This window comes from Rhamphochromis longiceps, linkage group LG7 (genome assembly GCF_057381845.1).
Source record: "Rhamphochromis longiceps isolate RC_006_pf linkage group LG7, R_longiceps_female_GT1.1, whole genome shotgun sequence".
Taxonomy (NCBI): domain Eukaryota; kingdom Metazoa; phylum Chordata; class Actinopteri; order Cichliformes; family Cichlidae; genus Rhamphochromis; species Rhamphochromis longiceps.
The window spans coordinates 51148159-51169187 of record NC_140563.1 but is presented as its reverse complement, the minus strand read 5'-3'; the positions used below and the strand labels follow the sequence as shown (position 1 = coordinate 51169187).

General features: G+C 42.2%; 1 protein-coding gene across 1 annotated transcript in view; it reads left to right on the top strand.

Moving 5' to 3' along the window:
- The window catches only part of pcsk5a (proprotein convertase subtilisin/kexin type 5a), a 43183-nt gene extending 22198 nt beyond the window's left edge, over positions 1 to 20985 (top strand). Inside the window, exons 26-37 of the mRNA XM_085414177.1 lie at positions 43 to 185; positions 1269 to 1469; positions 3997 to 4077; positions 4185 to 4383; positions 4782 to 4996; positions 9077 to 9319; positions 11037 to 11273; positions 11409 to 11586; positions 12131 to 12348; positions 16214 to 16314; positions 16706 to 16904; positions 20003 to 20985. Coding sequence (XP_085270303.1) covers positions 43 to 185; positions 1269 to 1469; positions 3997 to 4077; positions 4185 to 4383; positions 4782 to 4996; positions 9077 to 9319; positions 11037 to 11273; positions 11409 to 11586; positions 12131 to 12348; positions 16214 to 16314; positions 16706 to 16904; positions 20003 to 20475 — 2488 coding nt within the window. The 3' untranslated portion in view covers positions 20476 to 20985. The remainder of the gene's footprint in view (positions 1 to 42; positions 186 to 1268; positions 1470 to 3996; positions 4078 to 4184; positions 4384 to 4781; positions 4997 to 9076; positions 9320 to 11036; positions 11274 to 11408; positions 11587 to 12130; positions 12349 to 16213; positions 16315 to 16705; positions 16905 to 20002) is intronic.
- The last annotated feature ends 44 nt before the right edge of the window (positions 20986 to 21029 follow it).

The following is a 21029-nucleotide window of genomic DNA, read 5'->3' as shown; positions in this document are numbered from 1 at the left end:
TTGTGTGTGATGCAAACATCAACCGTTGCTTTTTGTCGTCAGTTTCCAGGATGGCTGCTACAAAAACTGCCCAGCTAAGACGTACAGCGTAGAAGAAGAAATGACCTGCATTCCGTGTGACGACAACTGCGTGAGCTGCGATGAACACGAGTGCTACTGGTGTGAGAGCGACCTCTTCTTATTAGGTAATTTGCCCTCGTTGGGTAAGACGTGAAGCTACACTCAAAGAATATTTTCCTAACCCATTCGACCAGATTCCATTAAATGTAACATTTTTACATTGTAAGTATGTAACAGAATTATATGGAACCTTCATGTAATTAAATTACTTACATCAGCAATTTTGGAGATAAATATTTTTGGAGTTTGTAAAGGATTATTTACATCATCGTTATTGAAGTGCTATAAGTTATCAGCATGGACAGAGACCCTGTCATCATTTTATTTGCAATGACATATGAAATCATTTTTTAAGAGTAAAGCATGAGATTAGATGGATTTTTGTGATGCGTGCCATTAAATGCTTTAGTATTATAACTATCTAGATAGAAAATATAATAGGCAAGTAACTGGATAGGTCAATTAGTGCACAAGCAAACAAAAACTGAAATATTATTTTATAAAAATGGCATATCCATCCATTTCTTAGATCCAGTATAGTGAAGGAGGCTATGTAGATGGTTGGTCTGACAGAAGAGGATTCTAGGGAGAGGCAGGTGATCTGCTGTGACTCGTAAAGGGAGCAGCTGGAAGATGAATAAGATCCATTTTCTTCCGGTTATCCAGCTCAGGCCCATGAATGGTGTGATGGAGGGTGACAATCCCAGCTGACATAGGGCAAGAATCAGAGTACACCCTGGACAAGTCACCAATCTGTTGCAGGGTGACAAAGAAACACCTATGGCCAGATTTTAGAATTTTTGAAAGTTAGAAAAGAAAGAAAAGCTTTAAGATAACATGGATAATCCACAAAGGACCAGTAGGACCTCACCAGTCCTCCCAGTCTTCAGTAAAAATAATTTTTTTCTCACAGATGGTTAGTCATTTATTAGAGCAATCGTTAAAAACCAATGCAAATGACTTGTTTTTTCATATATTAATTATATTAATACATAGTGATACTGTCTTTGGGTAATTTAGTATTTTAGTAATTCTAAACTTTTTAAACTGATGTGTGAAACTGCTGAAGGCTGCTTTAATGTAAAGTGCAGCCTGCCCACCTGGATCACATGAAGTACTTATCAGAGGCTACGTTTTTTTTTCCTCAGAGGGGAAGTGCGTTTCAGAATGTCCGGATGGTTTCTACGGCGATGAAGACTCCAATAACTGCGAGGAGTGTCACTCGGACTGTGTGACATGTAGCGGCCCCGAGGACGAGGACTGTCTGTTGTGTGAGGAGGGAAAGGCGCTAGAAAATGGAGAGTGTGTGTCTGACCATGAGGTCTGTCCCATTAAGACCTTTCTCAGCGGTGAGACTAATACTTGTATTCCACTAATCCATCTGTCTGCCCATAATGAATCAGGGATTTGGGCACTTTCACAGGAGCAGAAAAGAAATCTTGGAGGGTAATTGGTCTGTGTGCCACTGTCCCTGAACTCTGTACCAACTTAAGTACCCAAAAACAGAATGCATGTCAGCCAGACACAGAATTAGAAATAATTGATTGTGTGCGTTGAACATTTTGTTCCCTTCGCAAATTAGTTTGACAGACCTTAAACAATGTATGGTAATTAGTTTGAGGCAAGACATCTTAATTATTAGAAACTTAAATAACTCTGAGAAAAGTGCATAGGTTAATACAAAGATTGAAAACGAGCACGGGGAAATAAAGTTATTCTCAAACTTTAAATCTGAGCAGTGACAAAGCTCAATTTAAGTTTCAAATGAGTACTCGTTTTAGGTTTTAAGTCTTCGATAGCTTAGATAAGTTAGACAGATGAGTAATGTATCATCTGTTGAATCTAAATAAAAAGCAAAAGGACAAGTAAGGGTTTATCCATGATTATGTTGGAATTAGTTTTTCCCCACTTTGTGTGAACTGTAGCCGGCACCTCTGGCTGACTTCTAGCATGGTAAATGGTATGTCATCCAGATATGGGCCAGGCCTGGCATAGATGGCACTGTTTATGTGATGGCATGCCATATCTGTCCCGATTGTGGTTTGGTTTATGTGGCCCAGGCTCATAGAAAACAGGTCTGGCCTGGACCTGGCATCAAGCTGGCACTTCTGACTGACTGATGTCATGGCAGAGTGTAAACCAGACGTGGGCCAGGTCAGGCAGTGATGTTCCTATGTGTTCCTATTTTCCTATTTTAGTTAGAAGACCCAAATGCCATGTTGCAATACTATACTGCTATAGTAGCCAACGTTTCAAATGCAGGTTTCTGAGTGTACACTTTATCCAAAACCTAGTGAGGGTTTACTCATGTTTACCACTGGGTGGCTGTAGTTCAGGAGGTAGAACAGGTCACCTACTGATCGGAAGCTTAGTGGTTCAATCCCTGGTTCCTTCAGTCTGCATGTCAAGAGTGTGAATATGTATGAATGTAGTTAGGAAGCACTCAGTTTAGACAAAGTGTGTGATTGGGTGAATGTTGTATAGAGTACTTTGAGTAATCCATGAGAGTAGAAAGCGCTATATAAGAATCAGTCCATTCACTGTCTGAACAGAGTGTTGTCATGTTACTTTTGCGCTATTATGTTCCGGCACATGTTGTAATTACATGGCTTTATTAAGGTACACATTAGGCTGACATCGGAGGCCAGAGCTGAAACTGTTCTGGGCCAGCACAGGGCCAGCAGTGTGTCTGCAACTGGCCCGTGGCTGCACACAACTTACACATGGCCCACATACCGCAAAGAATGACGGCCCTTTGGTGGCCCAAACCAGGTTTGCCAGAGGTAATCCACACATGGGCCAGCACAGGACCACCAGTGTCTCTGCAACTGGCCTTGTGCTGGCCCATGTGTGGGCCACCTCTGGCAAACCAGATCTGGGCCACCAAAGGGCCGTCATTCTTTGCGGTATGTGGGCCATGTGTAAGCACATTGTGTGGTCCAGATCCGGGCCATACCAATTTTGCTATGTGGGATGTTGTGATCGAGGCATTTCAGTCAAAAGTAGAAGCTATGAAAGATTACTAAGCATACAAACTGACCACAGAACACAGATTTGCTGGGTCTGTCAAATAGTATAAAAGTTTCCAGGAAATTGGGATGAGAACTGTAGAAGTCACTGACAGTAAATAGTAATATTTTGACATTTTTACTGTTCAGACATGACCTAAAAATCTATTGAATTAAAACATCTTTGTAGATGTTTTAAGAGTTTGGACAGTGTTAGCCTCACCAGCTTCAAAGATGGTAGCTGTTTCAGTTTCACCAAGTCACCCAGTTGTGCTAATAAGCTGGTAGCTCAAGTTTTATATAATATATAAACTGTTTGAATTAGACTAAACGCAATATTCTAGCTTCCAGCGCATACACTTGTTGGCCACTTTTAGGTACACATCTACACATGTTTAAATATCTGTAACTGCTTATTAAAGCAGATATCAAATCTGCAACTCGGTGGATTTAGGCATATATAGACGGTCAAGATGACCTGCTGAAGGTCAAACTAAGCATCAGAATGGGGAAGAAAGCTGTTTTAAGTCACTTTGAATGCGTCATGCTTGTTGGTCCCAGACTGAGTTCACCTTCATTACTGAGAAGTGCTGTAGCCTGTTTGAGCATTGTTGCTGGTCAAGTGTCCAGCCCAGTACTAGCGAGTAAGCCTAATAAACTGTCCGATGAGTCTATAAGAAGATTGGCAACCATTCTCTGAGGTTTCAAGTGATTAAAACGTAATTTTGTTAACAAACACTTTCAGTACATGAATGAAGTTTTTCGGGCAGAATAACAAAATACACCTGGTTCTGGGTCAGTTTACGTCTGTTATGTGTTGTGTTGTTAGATGACACTTTATGATGATTGTAGTGTTGTTGCCCTCCAGATGGGGAGTGCGAGGACTGCCACCCATCCTGTGAGTCCTGCGCTGGACCGGAGAAGAACCAATGTACAAAATGTGCAAAAGGTTTGTCACTGGTTTATTGTTTTTAAGCTGTTTCAGACCTCAGCAGCTTGCTGTCTGAGCTCTGAGCTAACAATGATGACGTTCATCTTTTGTTATTTGTCCTTCAGGGCGATTTTTGACCACGCAGCAAACATGTGTGTTAAAGTGTCCGGGGGGCTTCATTGCCAGTCAGCTGAGCGGTGTGTGCGAGGCGTGCCCTGCAGGTTGTTTGCAGTGTGTGGACACTCAGCACTGCATCCGCTGCCAGAGTGCTCGCAAAGCTCAGTTGTTCCTACAGGATGGGCAGTGTGTTCAAGAGTGTGTGAGGTCAGGAGGTCGATCCTATTGCTGCTATCTTCTAAATGTCACACAAGATGTTTGAGGCACGTCTTCTGGCGAGCCAAAAATAAATGTCAGAAGATGCCTGTGATTTTGACATTTCCTACGTGATGTTCTATTAAATTTTTTATGTACTTAAAGCCAGAACCCTATATTGATCTTGCTGAAGCTCCAAGCTATGAAGCTTCATTTAAACTTTCTGACCATGTGACCTTTTTTTACTATTTGCTAAGTGGCCTCCTTTACCAGTACATGTTATTCCTACATGGTTTGCAGCAAGAACAAAGCGAATAACAGAATAAATACAAACCTAATGGAAAGTATATTTTAAGTGTGCTGCCCTGCGTTTTCTACCTGTCCATCAAGCTCTGTGTTGCTTCCAATAGGGGCTTTCCTGCAGGCCAGGTTTGTCATAGCTGTGCACCTGGCTGTGCATCTTGTGCGAGGAATGCTACCCACTGCCTCAGCTGTGAAGAACCTCTTCTCCTACACAAGCACCAGTGTGTAGACAAGTGTCCTCCAGCACACACTGTGCAGGAGAGAGAATGCCAACCCTGCCCCTCAGCCTGCCAGGAGTGCGACCCACTCGGCGTTTGCACAGGTACTGAAATGCAATGCAAACTACGACAAATTCAGCTGTAGGAGCTTTTTCAGTCTTCCGCTTTTAGCTCTTTCTGTGCTTTTACTATTCTTTTGTCAGCATATATGACTGACTCCATATGATTACCAGCAGCATTACAACACAGCAAGCATTATGCATGATTCCTTTTTTTTTTTTTTTTTTTCTTTCGCCTGTCCCATTTGGTTCTTTAGCCATCAGAATTGTTGTCTGAAGACCAACAAGGATACCCAATGGATTTACTTTGCCAAATGGATCATCGTGGCATTGCCGTATTGGTCCATTTGGTCGATCTTTGTTTTTATTATTTATTATATTTTATTTTCAGATGTTACAGACGGGACAGACATGAGTGAGAGATAGGAAAGGGAGAAAGAAAGAGGAAGGAAAGGAAAAACAGAAGGGGAGAGGGACAGTGAGAAAGGGGGGGAGAAAAAAAAAAATCTCCTGGATCACCTGTTGAGAGAAGAATAGAAAACAAGCAAAAAAAGACAAAAAAAACAAAAAACACAGCAACATACTAAACACAACACCATCGCATTAATCTAGCTAAGTGTAAACAGCAGTAAATACTAAATATTCAATGTTGTTGTGCAGCACGCAGGACAGATGTGCTTCGAAGTAGCAACCAAGAAAGGTGTAATTTGGGTCTACGAGCAGTGAACACCCGTGTGCATACCTGTGTGGATCAGCGCGCTTGTATTCCAAAGGTTTCTCCATGTAACGATCTGCTAGGGAGTGTGGGGGGGCCACAGCCCCGTCCTCCAGGGTGTGAAGCAGGTATGGAGGAGATCAAAACTCCAGACATCCAGAGGCCCCCAGAACACAAGAAACCATGGAAGACCAACAGAGGGGCAGCCGCGCCACTGTTCCAGTAAGAGCTGAGGAGAGTCCCAGATGAGGGTTCACTCAGCAGCCGCGGAGCAGAATCCAGGGGGAGTTGCAGTGACGCGCCCGTGAGCTCCGCCGGCCGCCAGCTGTGCCTGAGTGACCGAGCCCCAGGCCGAGAGGCCGGGGGCACCCCACCCCCGAAGGGGCCCGAGCGAGCCCCAGGCTCCAGGCCCCGATAAGCGGCCGCCAAGGAGTGAGCCGGTGTGTACCTGGACGCCCACCCCCAGACACAAAGAACCACCAACTCACCGACACCTGAGGGAGTCCGCCACCGGCAGGGGAAGTGGTGGTAGGTGGAGATAGGCCTCCAAACCTTGGAGGGCCTAAGATGTCCCCAGAGAGGTGGCGTCTGATACCCAACCTGACATATAGACACAGACATACAGGCACACACAGACACAAACATCCATTCCCCCCCTCATGCTCTCATATGCACTCACTCCACACTCAACCAACGTGGAGACAGACATAAAGAGACGCTGTACACACGATCACACTCCCCAAGCGTACTCTACAAACCGGGTCTAGGTACCCTTGCCCCTGGAGGGGGGAACTGCACCCAGACCCAGGTGGTGTTACCCTTTTCCCTGCGGTGGGGAGAGGCAGACCACCCCGACTCCGTAGCAGCAGGGAGGCCCCACACTCCAGACCGCAGTCGGACGGCCAACTCCACCTAGCCCTCCCGCTCCAGCAGGCCGCAGAGAATGATTCCTGTACAGCATGTTCTTTACAACTATAAGCATTTATTTTTTCCTAAAGCATTACTATGGGGTTGCCATTTAGTTCAATACTTTAAATAACTATTGGAGTGCAGTACAATTTCAAACACATCGTCACAATTCCCCCAGGTTGATTTGTGCAATCACATGGGAAAAAAAGTGCACCACCTTTAAGTTTAATGTTTTATTTATCGGGGCATAATTTAAAAAAAACTTCATAATAAAGAGTGAATAATTTTCCATATAGCTGTATCAGTCTCTCACATTGTTGTGGAGAAATTTACATTACATTGTTGCTTTCATTTATTAGGGTTTGTTTATGTTTCTGTCATCAAATTTCAGTTGAGATGTGGTTTTTGGCCGAACTATTGCAACACCGGGATCCAATTCAGTTTTACTTATATAGCTCAAGGTGCTTTATATTCTCATCCTTTTCAGTCATTTTTTGTAGATGTGCCGCTGTGCTTGGGATCATTGTCCTGTTGCATGGCCTATCAAGTTTTTTTGTATTTTGTCTGAGTGTTGCACAGTCTGACCTTAGGGTAAATTTGCTGCAGCATCCACTCCTGGGAGGATTGGCAACTGTGTTGAATGTTTTTTCCATTTGTGAATGATCCTTCTCGATGCAGAGTGATGCACTTGAAGTTGTTTGGAAAGGGCTTTACAGCCCTTCCCTGAATGATGGGCAGCAACAATTGCTTCTCTAAGGTCATTTTTGTTGCTGTAGACTTTCCTGCTTGTCGTGTGTTAACACACATCTGAATGCTCCAGACCAGCTGCCAAAACCTTTGATTTTATAGAAGATAGAAGGTAGTTTTTGTGTCATCTCTCAGACAAACAATCATTAATTACCTCTACCCCAACATTGTCTTTTTTTCCTATAGAGTTTTATAGCTGTTTCGATTTCACCAAGTCACCCCAAAGTTGACTAAATAGCAAAGTAGTTTAGTTATCTGTTGAGAACTGAACTCAGTAGATGGTGGAGACCAAAACAGAGGTAAAAATGTGGGTACATTGCACTTTTAATCAGCTGATGATCAGAAATATGACTCCAAATGATTAATCGTTTGTATCAAAAAATTTAGCATACTCAGAGTTTCACTTACCCTAACACCAGCAATCCAGCTCAGCCATTGCACAAATCTGTCTGTGAGCTCATGCACAGCTTGTGCACATGAAGAAAGCAGTGTTGCTAGCACGACCAGTCGCAAACCACGGACAAAGTCTGTTGGCAGTAAGCAAAAGACCTAAATTAAAAGCAACACACTGGCTGCAGCCAAAGCAGCAGTATGTGAGCGAGGAATAGCACTGTACGGTATGTTTGATTTTTTTTTCTCTCTCTCTTTTTTTAAGAGCTCTATGAATGTGTGTCTGTTTCATGTGTTGCTGTCAGTAAGCGAGGCAGGAATCTCGCTCTATAATGCCAATTAAATGCCAGGAAAGAAAGGTGGCAAACAATGCCGACTGTGTCACTTAAAAGCTGTAACCCCATCAGCGGCAACCCTGACAGAATAAGGCTGATAGAATTAGACTTGCTCCCAGATGTGTTAAACTCATGTCAGAAATAAAAATAATAATTCAAGCACACAATAAGCTTACTTGAAACCTTTTCAAACAAATTTTCTAAGGGCAACATGTACAAGGTTTAGACTCTGTGTATCTGTGGATGCCTTCTTCTCATTTCTCAGGTTCCTCACCTCCTCTCCTCGTGCTCCTCACAGAGATTTGGGAGGAGAGAAAGAGACACGAGGAGAGGCATCCTCGCGTCAGAGCCATCATTTTAAAGTGATCAATTAATCTTGACATGTGACACAGCTCCATCATCTTTCTATTGTTTTGTTAAAGCCTCCTGTTTAATGAACAGGGCTCATGACAACACAGTTCTACTTTTAATGGAATTTACAGCATAGCACAATGTCACAAGATGTACCTTTTTTAAATTATTTTATCATAGAACAGATGTTGAAGGGCAGGCATTGGATCGCACATTTGATCACCCTAAAAGGCTAAAATGAGTTGTGAACACAAAGGACTAGTGGGTGCAGTGTCCTCATCAGACCCTGGTTTGTGTATTCCAGCTGTGCCGCGCCTCACGTGCAAAAATAGAAGCAGCCGACAGACTGATGAGACTGAGGGAGAGGCGGGGCTATAAATACCCAGAGAATAGGTACAAATAATGAACACAGGTGTAACCAACCTGAGCCTTGATACACAAAACGCACATAAACGAAACACGGGCAAAACATGAACACTTAAACGGGAGAATCAGTTGAATACGGACCAAACCATGGCTGATAACATTGATCTTTGTCTGTTGAATAACAGTTGCTGATTTGCTTGTCTTCACATGTTGAAAAAAAAACTGTTAGAGTACATCCAGCACTGATGACAGGGCTCTGATCCTTATGCATGCAGTAAATCCTTCCTGCATTTACGAGTGTTCTTGGCACAGGCTGTGAGGAGTATCACTTTCTCCACGAGGGCCTGTGCATGCTGGACTGTCCGGAGAGGTTCTTTGAGGACAAAGAGCAAGGGAGGTGTTTGCAGTGCCACCTGGACTGCGCTTTGTGCGACGGGCCAAACAGCAACGACTGTGATGCCTGCACGGACACAGAGGCCACCCTGCACAACGGGGCGTGTCTTGGAGCGTGTCCCTCCCATACCTTTATGGATGGTATAACAGGAGACTGTAAAGGTACGACATTTATCACACAGCAGAAAACACAAATCGTCTGTCTTGTTTTTTGTGAGCAGGACTGATTTGATTTGGTCGACTCCCCTCAGCAGCATAAAGTCGTGCCCCTTTATGTTTTTATTTCTTCTTATACACTCTGACCGTGTATAAGAAGACAAAGACAACCCCATCGCTCCTGAAGTTGATGCTGTGTTTTCTGTCCTGTAGAGCGCCCTTCATACATTTTCTCAATTATATTCTCTGCTATGCCTGAGCGTGTTTCCCGACTGAAATAGCAGCGCTTCTGAGATGGTTAACAGGCAGCTGTCAAACCTTGAAAACAGCAGAGAGATGCCAAAGACAGTTCCCTCGAGAAAGACACACCGCTCTGATTTTGCTATTCAAAAACACAGAAGTGCAAAAATGTTGTAGGCGATGCCCTCTTTTGTTGCTGCTTAAAGTAGCTGCCAACGGAAATGCATCCACTTGCATGTACCTGTGTCTGCTGTGCGGTGAAATGGACAGAGTTTAATTTTGTTGCTGAAAATGTTTTCAAGGGTCATCCTGTAGCTTGAGAACCAAATATGTGGAAACCATTATATTTAATGAAATGTACAGAGCACCAGATCAGCTTAAATGACATTAGTCATCTAAAGGCACTCTGTATTTTAAGTATAAAGATAACAGCGTTATAGATAGAAACCCAATGATCCAATAATCCCCCCTTCAGCAAGCACTTGGTGGCAGACGGGCGAAAAACAAAACAAAAAAAAAGTCCCTTTAAAAGGAAGAAACCTCCAGCAGCACCAAGCTCAGGGTGGGAGGGTGGCCATCTGCTGTGACCGGCTGGAGGGGGGAGGGGGGTAAGGGGAAAGGGAAGAGAGGAGAGAAGAGCACAGAGAGATGATAAACAACAAACAGACTTTAGCAGAACTTCACAAGAGAGAAAAACAAAGAACAGTGGCATGCAAATAGATGAGGAGAGAAGACTCAAGGACGGTTCAGGGTCATCTGATCTATAACTCTGAGCTTTATCAAAAGAGAAATAAACAAAAGAGCAACATTTTACTCATAATTTAAAAAGAGAGAGAGTATTTGTCTCCCAAACTCAAGCCCCAAGCTTCTTCTGCCTCTGCAGATGGCAGCCCCTCCCTGAGCCTGGTTCTGAGGTTTCTTTCTGTTAAAAGGGAGTTTTTCTTTCCCACTGTCGCCACTAACTGCTTGTACATAGAGGGTCATCTGATTGTTGGGGTTTTCTCTCCATTCTCTCTGCAGTTCCTAAGGTCTTGTATTTTAGAAAAATTTACAGTATTTTTCATATGTGTGTATATATATATATATATATATATATATATATATATATATATATATATATATATATATATATATATATATATATATATATATATAGTACAATACATGGCTTAATGTATGTATATAAGGTTAAAATAAGGTTATTTTATTAAATAATCTGATTCTGAGGTGGGGAACCTTTTCAGATTTGTCTGAGTCTGTATGGAAAGACACGCTTAAGTAAAACATTATATAACATTGTCATTGCAGGACTTTTACTTGTAAAACATATTTTGGCACTTAGTCCTGGCATGGTATTTTTTTTTATTCTTCTGCCTAATATGATTATAGTTTGGTGTCAAACTATATTAAAATGATATAGATATCAAGTCGAGATGGAACATTGATACTATCCTACTAAATTACTTCCTAATTCTGTTTCCAGACTGCAATACATCATGTCTCACGTGCTTTGGACCTCATGCTAGCTCCTGCACCAGCTGCAGAGAGGGTCAGATGCTGGATGGTAACAGCCAGTGCATTCCATCAGCCAGTAAGTGCTCGCCTCACCAGTACATAGACCAGCACGGGGAATGCCATCCGTGTCACAAATACTGCTACAGGTGTTCGGGTCCTGGCAAAACCCACTGCCTGAGCTGCAACCCAAGACATCTCCTGCTCAGTGAGTCGAGTTCTTTTTTTTTCTTCTTTTTTTTGGTAGAGCTAGTGATTTCTCTCAAGGCTGTGTGTCCTGGAAAGCTTGTCAGGCATCTGCGATGTTTGCTTAGCCCCCGTGATCGTGTGTTTGTTGGTACAGATGGCACCTGTGTGGATCAATGCCCAACAGGCTACTACGAGCAGGAGTCTGGGCAGAAATGCGAACCCTGCCACGCTTCTTGTAAGTCCTGTGTTGGAAAGCACAACCACGAGTGCCTCACATGTAAAGCCCACCTATTTCGAGAGGGCAAAGAATGCGTGGAGACCTGCCAGCACAGGTAGTTTAACCTGCCCCCCGTCCTTCTGCTGCTCATCCATCATATTATCACATTAAATGCAGTTAGACAGTGTAGCCGTTAACGAAAAAAGATCAGCATATTCACACAAATAGGTTACGGACACTGAACCGTTGCTCTTTAATTACATGGACAGGGTGCAATATGGAGGTACAAGCTAATTTGGTCAGACATTTAAATAGCCTATAAAAGGCTAATAATACTTTATTTTTGAGGGAGTAGGCGGTGATTAGGAGTCAAATTAATGTACCGTTAAACTGATATGCAGCTAAATACTCACTCAGAAAACACAAACAGGATATAAAGACTGTACAGACCAGCATGCAGACAATGCAGCATTGCCTAGCAATGCAAGAGTAATATTTGTTTTCTTTTTCTACTCTATTACGTTAGTATTTATAGATGTCTATGGCTAAATGTGAGTCTGAGTAAAGATATTTCCTTTGAGGAATAGCAAAGCTCTAATCTCATTTCTTTTAATTGAATGCAGTCTGTGATAACTTTTGACCATCTGTCCATCCTCTAGTCACTATGGAAACACTGCCTCAAGAATGTGTGAAAAGTGTGACCCCAGTTGTGGTGAGTGTATTGGCGATGAGGAGAACGGCTGCCTGAGCTGCGCTCCGGGCCTCATTTATTTGCGGAAACAAGGCCGTTGTCTCGCCTCATGCCCTCAAGGATACTACCATGACACTGTGCACAGGACCTGCGAGCACTGCCACGCCAGCTGCAGAACCTGCTCAGGTACAAGTGTCAGGAAAAGCTTCATGTATTGCATACACACACACACACACACACACACACACACACACACTCATAATATTTTGATTATACTATTTTTTCTCCATGTCAATAGCTATATAATCATTGGAGACTATGAAATGTGGTGAAAGTAACATTAAAAATGTTACAGACAGATGTATAGTACTGTAGATCACAGACTGTACATTAAAGATGTAAAGCCACCCAGACATCACCTGTTTATTTAAGCAGTGGTTAGCAAGCTGCACCCACAGACACAGACACCTGCTTTTTAATCTGACTACAAATAAAATGTTAGAATTTTATTCACCACAACTGAAGCACAGACTTCTTGTTAATAGTACAATTAACTGCACAGCAGGTGATGGTATTTGTCACTTAATTACATTAAAATGCAACAGAGGACACTCTACTTCAATAAGCAAATGTGAGGAGTAATTAGCATCTATGTAAATGCTGCCCACTAAAAATGATATCATATATCACTTTTAATGAGTGAGATGATAAAAAATAAAGTAAAAAAATGTAAAGAAACCAGTGTTGCCATATATACTATGAAGCCTGTTAAACTATGAATTATTTACTACTGCAGTTAGTGTATGTGTGTCAAAAATAAGGCCCAGGTGGCAGAATCAGCCAGGCAAAGACTCTAATCCAGCCCACTGACTGGCTTTTGAAAGCCAGAAGGTATACATTTTGGACTTTTAACTGTATTGTCACAAGCTTAGCAGCTTTGATTACAATTAAATGACTACACAGTTTAAATTATGCTCTCTCGGGGATTAAATATATACTTCTTCTTTACACTGACAGAAAGGAGAGCTTCACTGGTCCAGTCTCCTTAACATCAGAGTGGGCTGTATGTGGCCGACAATGAAAAACTGTTTTGACATCCCTGTTATAAACATAATAACGTGCCATAATTAACCCTCGCGAGTTTGAGAGTGAATAATTCTCACAACATCATGGACCAAAGTTTTAACTGTGATTGATTCAATGAGTGAATCATCCAGCCTTGGTGCATAACTGCAGTGTAGCATTTTAAATAAGAAGCTGTAGTAGTTTTTTTTTTTCCTTTGGGGGGGTGAGTCTCCTGTAAAACATGACACTCCGAATCATTTCTTTTTTATTTTGTTAATGGTAGTTTTCACTCAGTGCTTGGCACCTTACTGAAAAGTTGCTTGGCTCAGAAATGGCTCAGATCGTTCGCCCTACGCTGTGTCATCTTTTCTGTCACAGGAACACGACTGCTGAGAGTGAAAGTCAGTTTCTGATTTGATTGTTTTTTGCGCTGTAGGCAGTTTCAAGATTCAGCACTAAAATCAGAAGGGGAGGAGGAATTTTTATATTTTTCTTTATACTCCCACCATGCAAATCACACTCTGCTCACACACCTCACAGCTGTGAAAAAGAAAGGCCAAAAACATTTTTGTGCCAATTTGTAAACATGCTTTTTAAAACTGTAAAGGACAGCTTAAACCAGCCATTAGCAGCCATTCAGTTACAGTGGTGTGAAAAAGTGTCTGCCCCCTTCCTGTTTTCTTTTTATGTTTGTCACACTTAAATGTTTAAGATCAAAAAAAGACACACAAAATGCAGTTAACAAATAAGGTGTTTATTATTAAGGGAAACATTCCAAACCTACGTAGACCACAAGTGACTGCTGTGCAGGAATTTTGCCGCACTCATCTTTGCAGGATTGTCGTAATTCAGCCACGCTGGAGGGTTTTCGAGCAGGGTTTTTTAAAAGTCATGCCATAGCAAGTGCCCCACCTGAATGGGACACACACCTTCCAAAAAGTTCAATTTTTGTCTTGTCGGTCCACAGAGTGTAAGAGATTACAGGATGACCCCAACCTCAACAACAGGACCAGTCTCAGCATCGACCAAGTGTGTTTGCTTTTGGAACTGTCTTCATTCCACCTACTTCACATGCAAGGGTCAGTTCTACAGGCAGAAACATGGGTGTGCCATGGGCTCCCCAGTTTCACCCATTTGGCCAATTTGTACATGGAAGAAGTGGAAAAGAGGGCTTTGCTATCCTACCCTGGAACACCACCAAGTCATTGGTTCAGATATGTGGATGACACCTGGGTGAAAATCAAATCTCAGGACCTACCGCAATTCACGGATCACATTAACTCGGTGGACCGACACATCAAATTCACCAGGGAGGATATGAAAAGTGGCAGGTTAGCCTTCTTAGACTGTGAGATTTCCATCAGTAATGGGGGACATTTAAAAGCTGTTGTGTACCGTAAACCTACACATACGGATCAGTATTTAAGCTACAGCACAGAGCAAACACCATCCCCACAGACACACCAGAACATCACATCAAGAAGGCCCTGAGTAAGTGTGGTTATCCCAGCTGGTCTTTTGTCAAAGCTGGGAAGGCGCCTAAAGAAAGCTCCAGCCGATCCAGGAGAGAAGGACAACTGCTGCCCAAGCGAAAACCTGTAGTGATCCCGTACGTGTCAGGAGTATCGGAGCATTTGAGATGCATTTTTTCTAAACACCGGGTCTCTGTGGCTTTTAAACCCCAAAACACGCTGCGCCAAAAACTGGTCCACCCCAAGGATCGGGTCCCCCGACACAAACAGAGTAACATAGTGTACGCTGTTAAGTGCCAGGAGGATTGCCAGGATTCATACATCAGGGAAACCAAACAACCTCTGGCGAAGCGGATGGCACAACACAGAAGAGCTATCTCGTCAGGCCAGGACTCTGTGGTCTATTTACACCTACAGGCCAGTGGACACTCTTTCAAGGATGAGGATGTGCACATCCTGGACAGGGAGGAAAGCTGGTTTGAGTGCGGAGTCAAGGAGGCCATTTACGTGAAAAGGTAAAGACCATCTCTGGATCGAGGAGAGGGCCTAAGGGTACATCTGTCACCATCTTACAATGCTGTGATTGCAGCCATTCCACAGCTCTCTGTGAATGGTACTCATGGCCATTGATCAGTGGTTGTTGATCAACCAGCCCATTGTTCCTTCAGTGGTGCTGGTTTCACTCATTATGCAAATGTACTGTTTATAAGATTGGGGAAACCTGCAGTCAGCTGAGGCTGAAGAAGTCACTTGGATGAGTGACAAAATGTTTCTCCCACTGAAAACGCCACGTCTAGATGAACAGAATCAACTTTTGGAGGTCCACAGAGTATTTTCCCAAAAGTCTTGGGGATCATCAGGATGTTTTCTGGCACAAAAGAGACAATCCCTTATATTCCTTTTGCTCAGTAGTGGTTTTTGTCTTTGAACTGTGCAGTGCAGGCCATTTAAGCCAGGTCTCTTTCATATGATGGAGCCATGAACCCTGACCATAGTCATGTGAGCCCTGCAGTTCTGTAGATGGTGTTCTGGGATCTTTTGTGACCTCTTGAATGAGTTGTTGCTGTGCTCGTGGAGTGATTTTAATGGGCCAGCCAAACGGCATGATGTCCGGCTTTTGAGAATCTTCTGATCTGCTCCACTTTGTCAACCAGGTCCTAATTTAGTGATTTCTTGATGAACAGCTGTGGCAGTAATCAGGCCTGGGTGTGGAAACATAGTTTATTTTCAGAAACTGAAAATGAACTCATTGTTTCACACAGCACCGTGTAGGTTTAGAAGGGGGCAAACCTTTTTTTACACCACTGTGAGTGCCGTTTTTTGCTACTTCAACCTTGAGTACCTGGATTAAATTGTTTATAAAAGAATAATGCAAACATTTGAACTTTAAGTTAAATTAAAGAAGGTGGCTGGTGATATTAAAAGTTTGACACAGCATTTTAAGCATTTTTTTGACAGTAATAAAAACACAGAAAATCATCAGGCTAACCCTTTACATTGTCATGTACCTACAGGAAAACTTCCCGAGTCCTGTGACTCCTGCTACCCTGGTTACCTGCTGTCATATGGCAGGTGTGAGTCCATATGCGATAAAGGCCAGCATCCCATAATAAAGGTACCAGCATTTTTAATTTCACAAATATTAACTTTTCATTAAAAAATTAAAAAAAACACGAGTACATGTCGTTCAGCAAAATAATTACTTTGAATGCTTTGGCCCCAGGTATCACATAATGTAATTCAGACTGGGTTATTACTGCACCAGGAGAAATCTCAAACATCACAGCGAAAATTATTACTGTGTCACAATTTCTAAATAAACCTCGCAGCTCATGCTGTGAAGCTGTTGATTGAAATTGTTGGACAGGTAGATGAATGTTAATTGACTGTGCTGAGAGGCTGGTTGCGCTTTTATTCAGCATTTAAAAAAAAACTTTTGGAAGCAAAGAATCAGTAGTTATGATGCAAAAATGCTGTAGCTCTGAGTCACCCCTGTCCTTCATCAGGGTTCAAGCCACTCGTGTGAAGACTGTGATAGTTCCTGCCTGGAGTGTCGGGGACCCGGTCCGTCCAACTGCACAGTGTGTTCTGCTCAGGCTATTTTAGAGGCTGGAGGGCGCTGTCTACTTTGTTGCCACCACGAAGATGAAGAGGAAGACACCAAAACCCAGCAGCAAGACTGTTGTAACTGCACAGAGACACGGGGTAGGCTGAACTTCTATCTTGTATGCTGAGAGTTATCATTGTGTTCAGGTTGTAATTTTCTTCCTTAACTCTTTCTTCCCTTGCACGTCTGCTAGAATGTGAGCAGTTTGTGTCATATTTCACGCCTGCTTCCAGAATAAAACAACTGGGAATGGGAACTGTGCATCAGAAGTTAGTGAGAATGATCTCTTCCTACACCGCCTGCTGAGGAAGAACCCAGAACCTATTTAATGGTTGTTATTGATATATTGGGGTGGGTACAGAGGCGGTCCTCTTGGGGGAAAGAGTTAAACTAATAAAGTCTTACAGGTAGGGAGGGAAGATGTTTAGATTAAACTTATCACATCTCTTGACGAGTAAAGGTTGTGGTTAATTACATTTTTCATTAGCGATCAATCTTTTAATTATTTTTTTTGAAATTACAGCAGTTGATTGATGTCTTGGTCTATAAAATGTCCCCCAGAAAAGAGAGATCCTAAAATAACGACCTCAGATCCTCAGGTTTGAAATGATCAGTTAAAGGTTGGACACTTTTCCCATAATGCAGCTGAGTTGCTATTTCATTTAGTTGTTAAGTAAGAGGAGCTATTGGTTGCAGAATTGTTTTTTCCTCTGCTTATATTACTATTAGGTCAATAAAAGACATATTTATTTGTAATTTCAGTTTTGTGTTTAATAACTGAAAAGCTTGGGCTGAGATCAGATCAGTGTTTTGCTCATTGAAGAATATCCCGTTTTGTTGCTTTGAGAAACTCTTGGGTTGCTTTTGCAGTATGCTTTGGTTCATTATCTAGTTGCGTTGAGAAGCACTGCCCAACACTTGCCTGAATCTAAGCAGAGACTACAGCCCTGTACACTTCACAATTCATCCTGATTGCCTGATCACTTATAAACACTAGTGGCCCGTTCCCACTAGCAGCCAAACATGCCCATGCCATAATTTTTCCGTTGACAGGTAATGTCATATGCTTTGGATCATAAGCTGTTTCTCCAGATTTTGTAGCCTCTTTTAGATGTCTAAACTGGCCTTTTTGTTCTTGAGTGTAACCAGTTGTTTCCACCTTGTTGTAAAACCTCTGTTATGCCTAACTCCCAGAGTGTTCTTAAATAGCTTAGATGTTGTGAACATGATTTTCTTAACCATGGAAATAACTCTGTCACCATCTCTTTAGTTGTCGTCTGTGATATTTCAGGCTATTTGGTGTTGCGGAGCTGGCCAATATCTCTGCTTTTTAAGATTGCACAATATTGTTGATTTGCCTACTTGTAGTTTTTTATTTGTGTTTTTCAGCTTAATTATGAGCTCGTTCACTTGCCATGGGCCTAGGGCTGGGCGATATGACCCAAAATTCACATCTCGATATTTTTTAGCTGGATGGCGATATATGATATATATCTCGATATTTTTTTTTAAGCCATAAGGTAAGAACAAAAAGAGAGTTCTTAGTCAAAGCTGTGTCCCAGATGTCACACAGGCACTTTTATTAACATACAGCACAGATGTACGTGAAGAAATTACTGAAAAATAAATTATCAGCATTTATTAAATAATAATGCTCCATAAATAAAAGAAAACAATGTTGTTTTTGTGCATAACAAAAAGCTCACAATTGTGCAGTCAAAATGTAAACTAAAAGACGCTGAGCATAATAACAAAGACAGATTTCACAGCTGCTCTGTTCCCAACTTGTACTGCGTGACTGACAGCCTGGAGTTTGAAATCTGCTTCGTAATCATGTCTCTTAACAGGTGCCATTTATGGTGCTTATACACACAAAATACGGTAATATTACGTTGAAGCACAGTACGTATCACTCCGCGAGGCTCCGGACTACGGTAGCCGTAATACTCCGACAATCCATCAAGCGGTGCAGCTCCGTAGCTTACCAAAGTTGAACTAGAACATTTCTTGACAGATTGCTGAGCGCTGTGTTCCACATAAAATCGGTTCGCGGTCAGTAAGCACAACCAGAATTCATACAAAAGGCGCACTATTGATTTTGGAGAAAATGAAAGGATTTTAGGCCATGCATGTCGTTAGCGCGGTTAGCTCGCTAACACGTTGACGCCGTCCAGCCCCACGCACGGGGTGATCCGCGGTAACTCGTTAACGGAGATTTGCCGTGTCCATCTTGTCGTTGCCTGCAGGTGAAGCGATGGGGGAGGGGGAGACGCAAGGCCCAGTAACGTTGAATAGAGACAAAAGTGGACGAAAGACAGGCAAACTTGCGGCTCCACAAGTTATAATTATAACGTAACATAGACTATATCGATATAAACGATATTGTCACATATGAAAATATATCGATATTTTTTAAAACCTCGATATATCGCCCAGCCCTATATGGGCCTCATTTTTAATATTACAACGGCAAAACTGCAAAAGTAGTCCTAACAAACCAAACAAATTATGGATTTAACTGTAAAATCTGCATTTAATTGAACCATTATCTTTAACGCTGCTGAAACAGAAACAGCATTTTCTGCTGAAAATTTAGTAGACCAGCTCTGACTATGAGTTTTATGAAGTTATTTCAGTAACATTATATTTTCTGTAATTCTGGCATGGCAGGTAGCTCCAAATATGAATGTAGACAGATTGGTAGTAAATTCAATCCTTTGTTGCTGCCATTATAAGCAAAAGAGTGGGGCATAATTTACTCCAAATATTTTTCTCTGGTATTGTTTTTTCTTCCCATGAAACCAAGTTTTACAAACACAAGCTTCTCCGTTGGCTTTTCTTTACAGAGAAGGGTATTTTCTGATGGGCTTGTTAACCTTTTTCCACCAGTGTTTCCAACCAACAGAGCTTCACTTTGATTCAAACTGTAGAAAAGTTCACAGTGAATATCACATTTTTTTACTTTTGGAAACCAGGAGCACCTACAAAAGCTTTCATATTTCACATTTTGTTTCAGATTTTGAAAAGCTCCCTCCAGAGCCACTAAAGACATTCATGGTACTTTTCATTCCAAGGAAATTTCACTGCCTGCACAAAATCTGTTGACTGCCCTTTCAGTTTTATTATCATTAAAGCTCCTGTTCAGGTACCACAGTTACTTTTTGTATCAGTGTCTAAACTTCTGTTTTCTTTCCAGGTGAGTGCATTCTCAGCACCAACTTGGCATTCAGGAATGAGGAGGAAGAGGAGGCCAGAGGTAACCTGACAGTCTTCATTATAGCCTGCGTCCTGCTGGTGCTGGTTCTGGTCACCGTCATCGTCCTTATCAGACATTCCCGCTTGAAAAACGTGCGCTCAGACATCCCTCCCCGCGGCTATGAAAAGCTGGGCTCCGGTGGGGGATACGGAGGCGGCTACAGCTCTGCTTCTTCTTACAGCGGCAGAGCCGGCTCCTCTGGCGGCCGATTTCAGGAGTCCCAGCTGGTCGACCTCAGTGAACGTCGCTCAGGGAATAAGGATGATGACAATGATGACGACGATGATGAAGATGAGGACATTGTTTACATGGGCCAGGATGGCACAGTGTACAGGAAGTTCCGATACGGACAGCTGGGAGAGGACAACGAGGACGAGCTGGAGTACGACGATGAAAGCTACACGTTCCGGTGAACGTGATGCTTTCCATCTCATAAGATTTCTTTTGCAATTCTTTCCTTCTTCGTTTCTTCCCCAGTGCTGTTTGTCTCCCCCTTCCCCCGAGGGACAGAGTCATTTATCCTTTACTGAATGAGCCTGACCAAATGAAACATGAGATGCTGTTCATAATGAGCTCTGTTTTTATAACTGCATTCACACAATGAAATGTGTTGCATTTAAAAACAGTAAAATGTATTTAACACTCCCAAACTTCCTTTTTTTAAAAATAAAATTAACAAAATTAAGCTTTATTCGCCACACCCGGTTTGTAGCACGAAGATTTCTGCGTATCTTTAACATTTCATCGTGGCAGTTTACTTGTTGTGATGGTTTCATTGATCATATTACCATGTATAATTGTGTTGGATTGGGGTTTAAAATTTGATTAATCACCCTGTTTATGTTTGTTTTTCTCTTTTACCCATGTGCTTATTGTTGTTGATATTTAATTTGAGTATGTGTTATCCTGGTTATTCTGTTCAAATAAAGTTTTGCAAACAAATCCATTAGGAATAAAGAGCAACTCG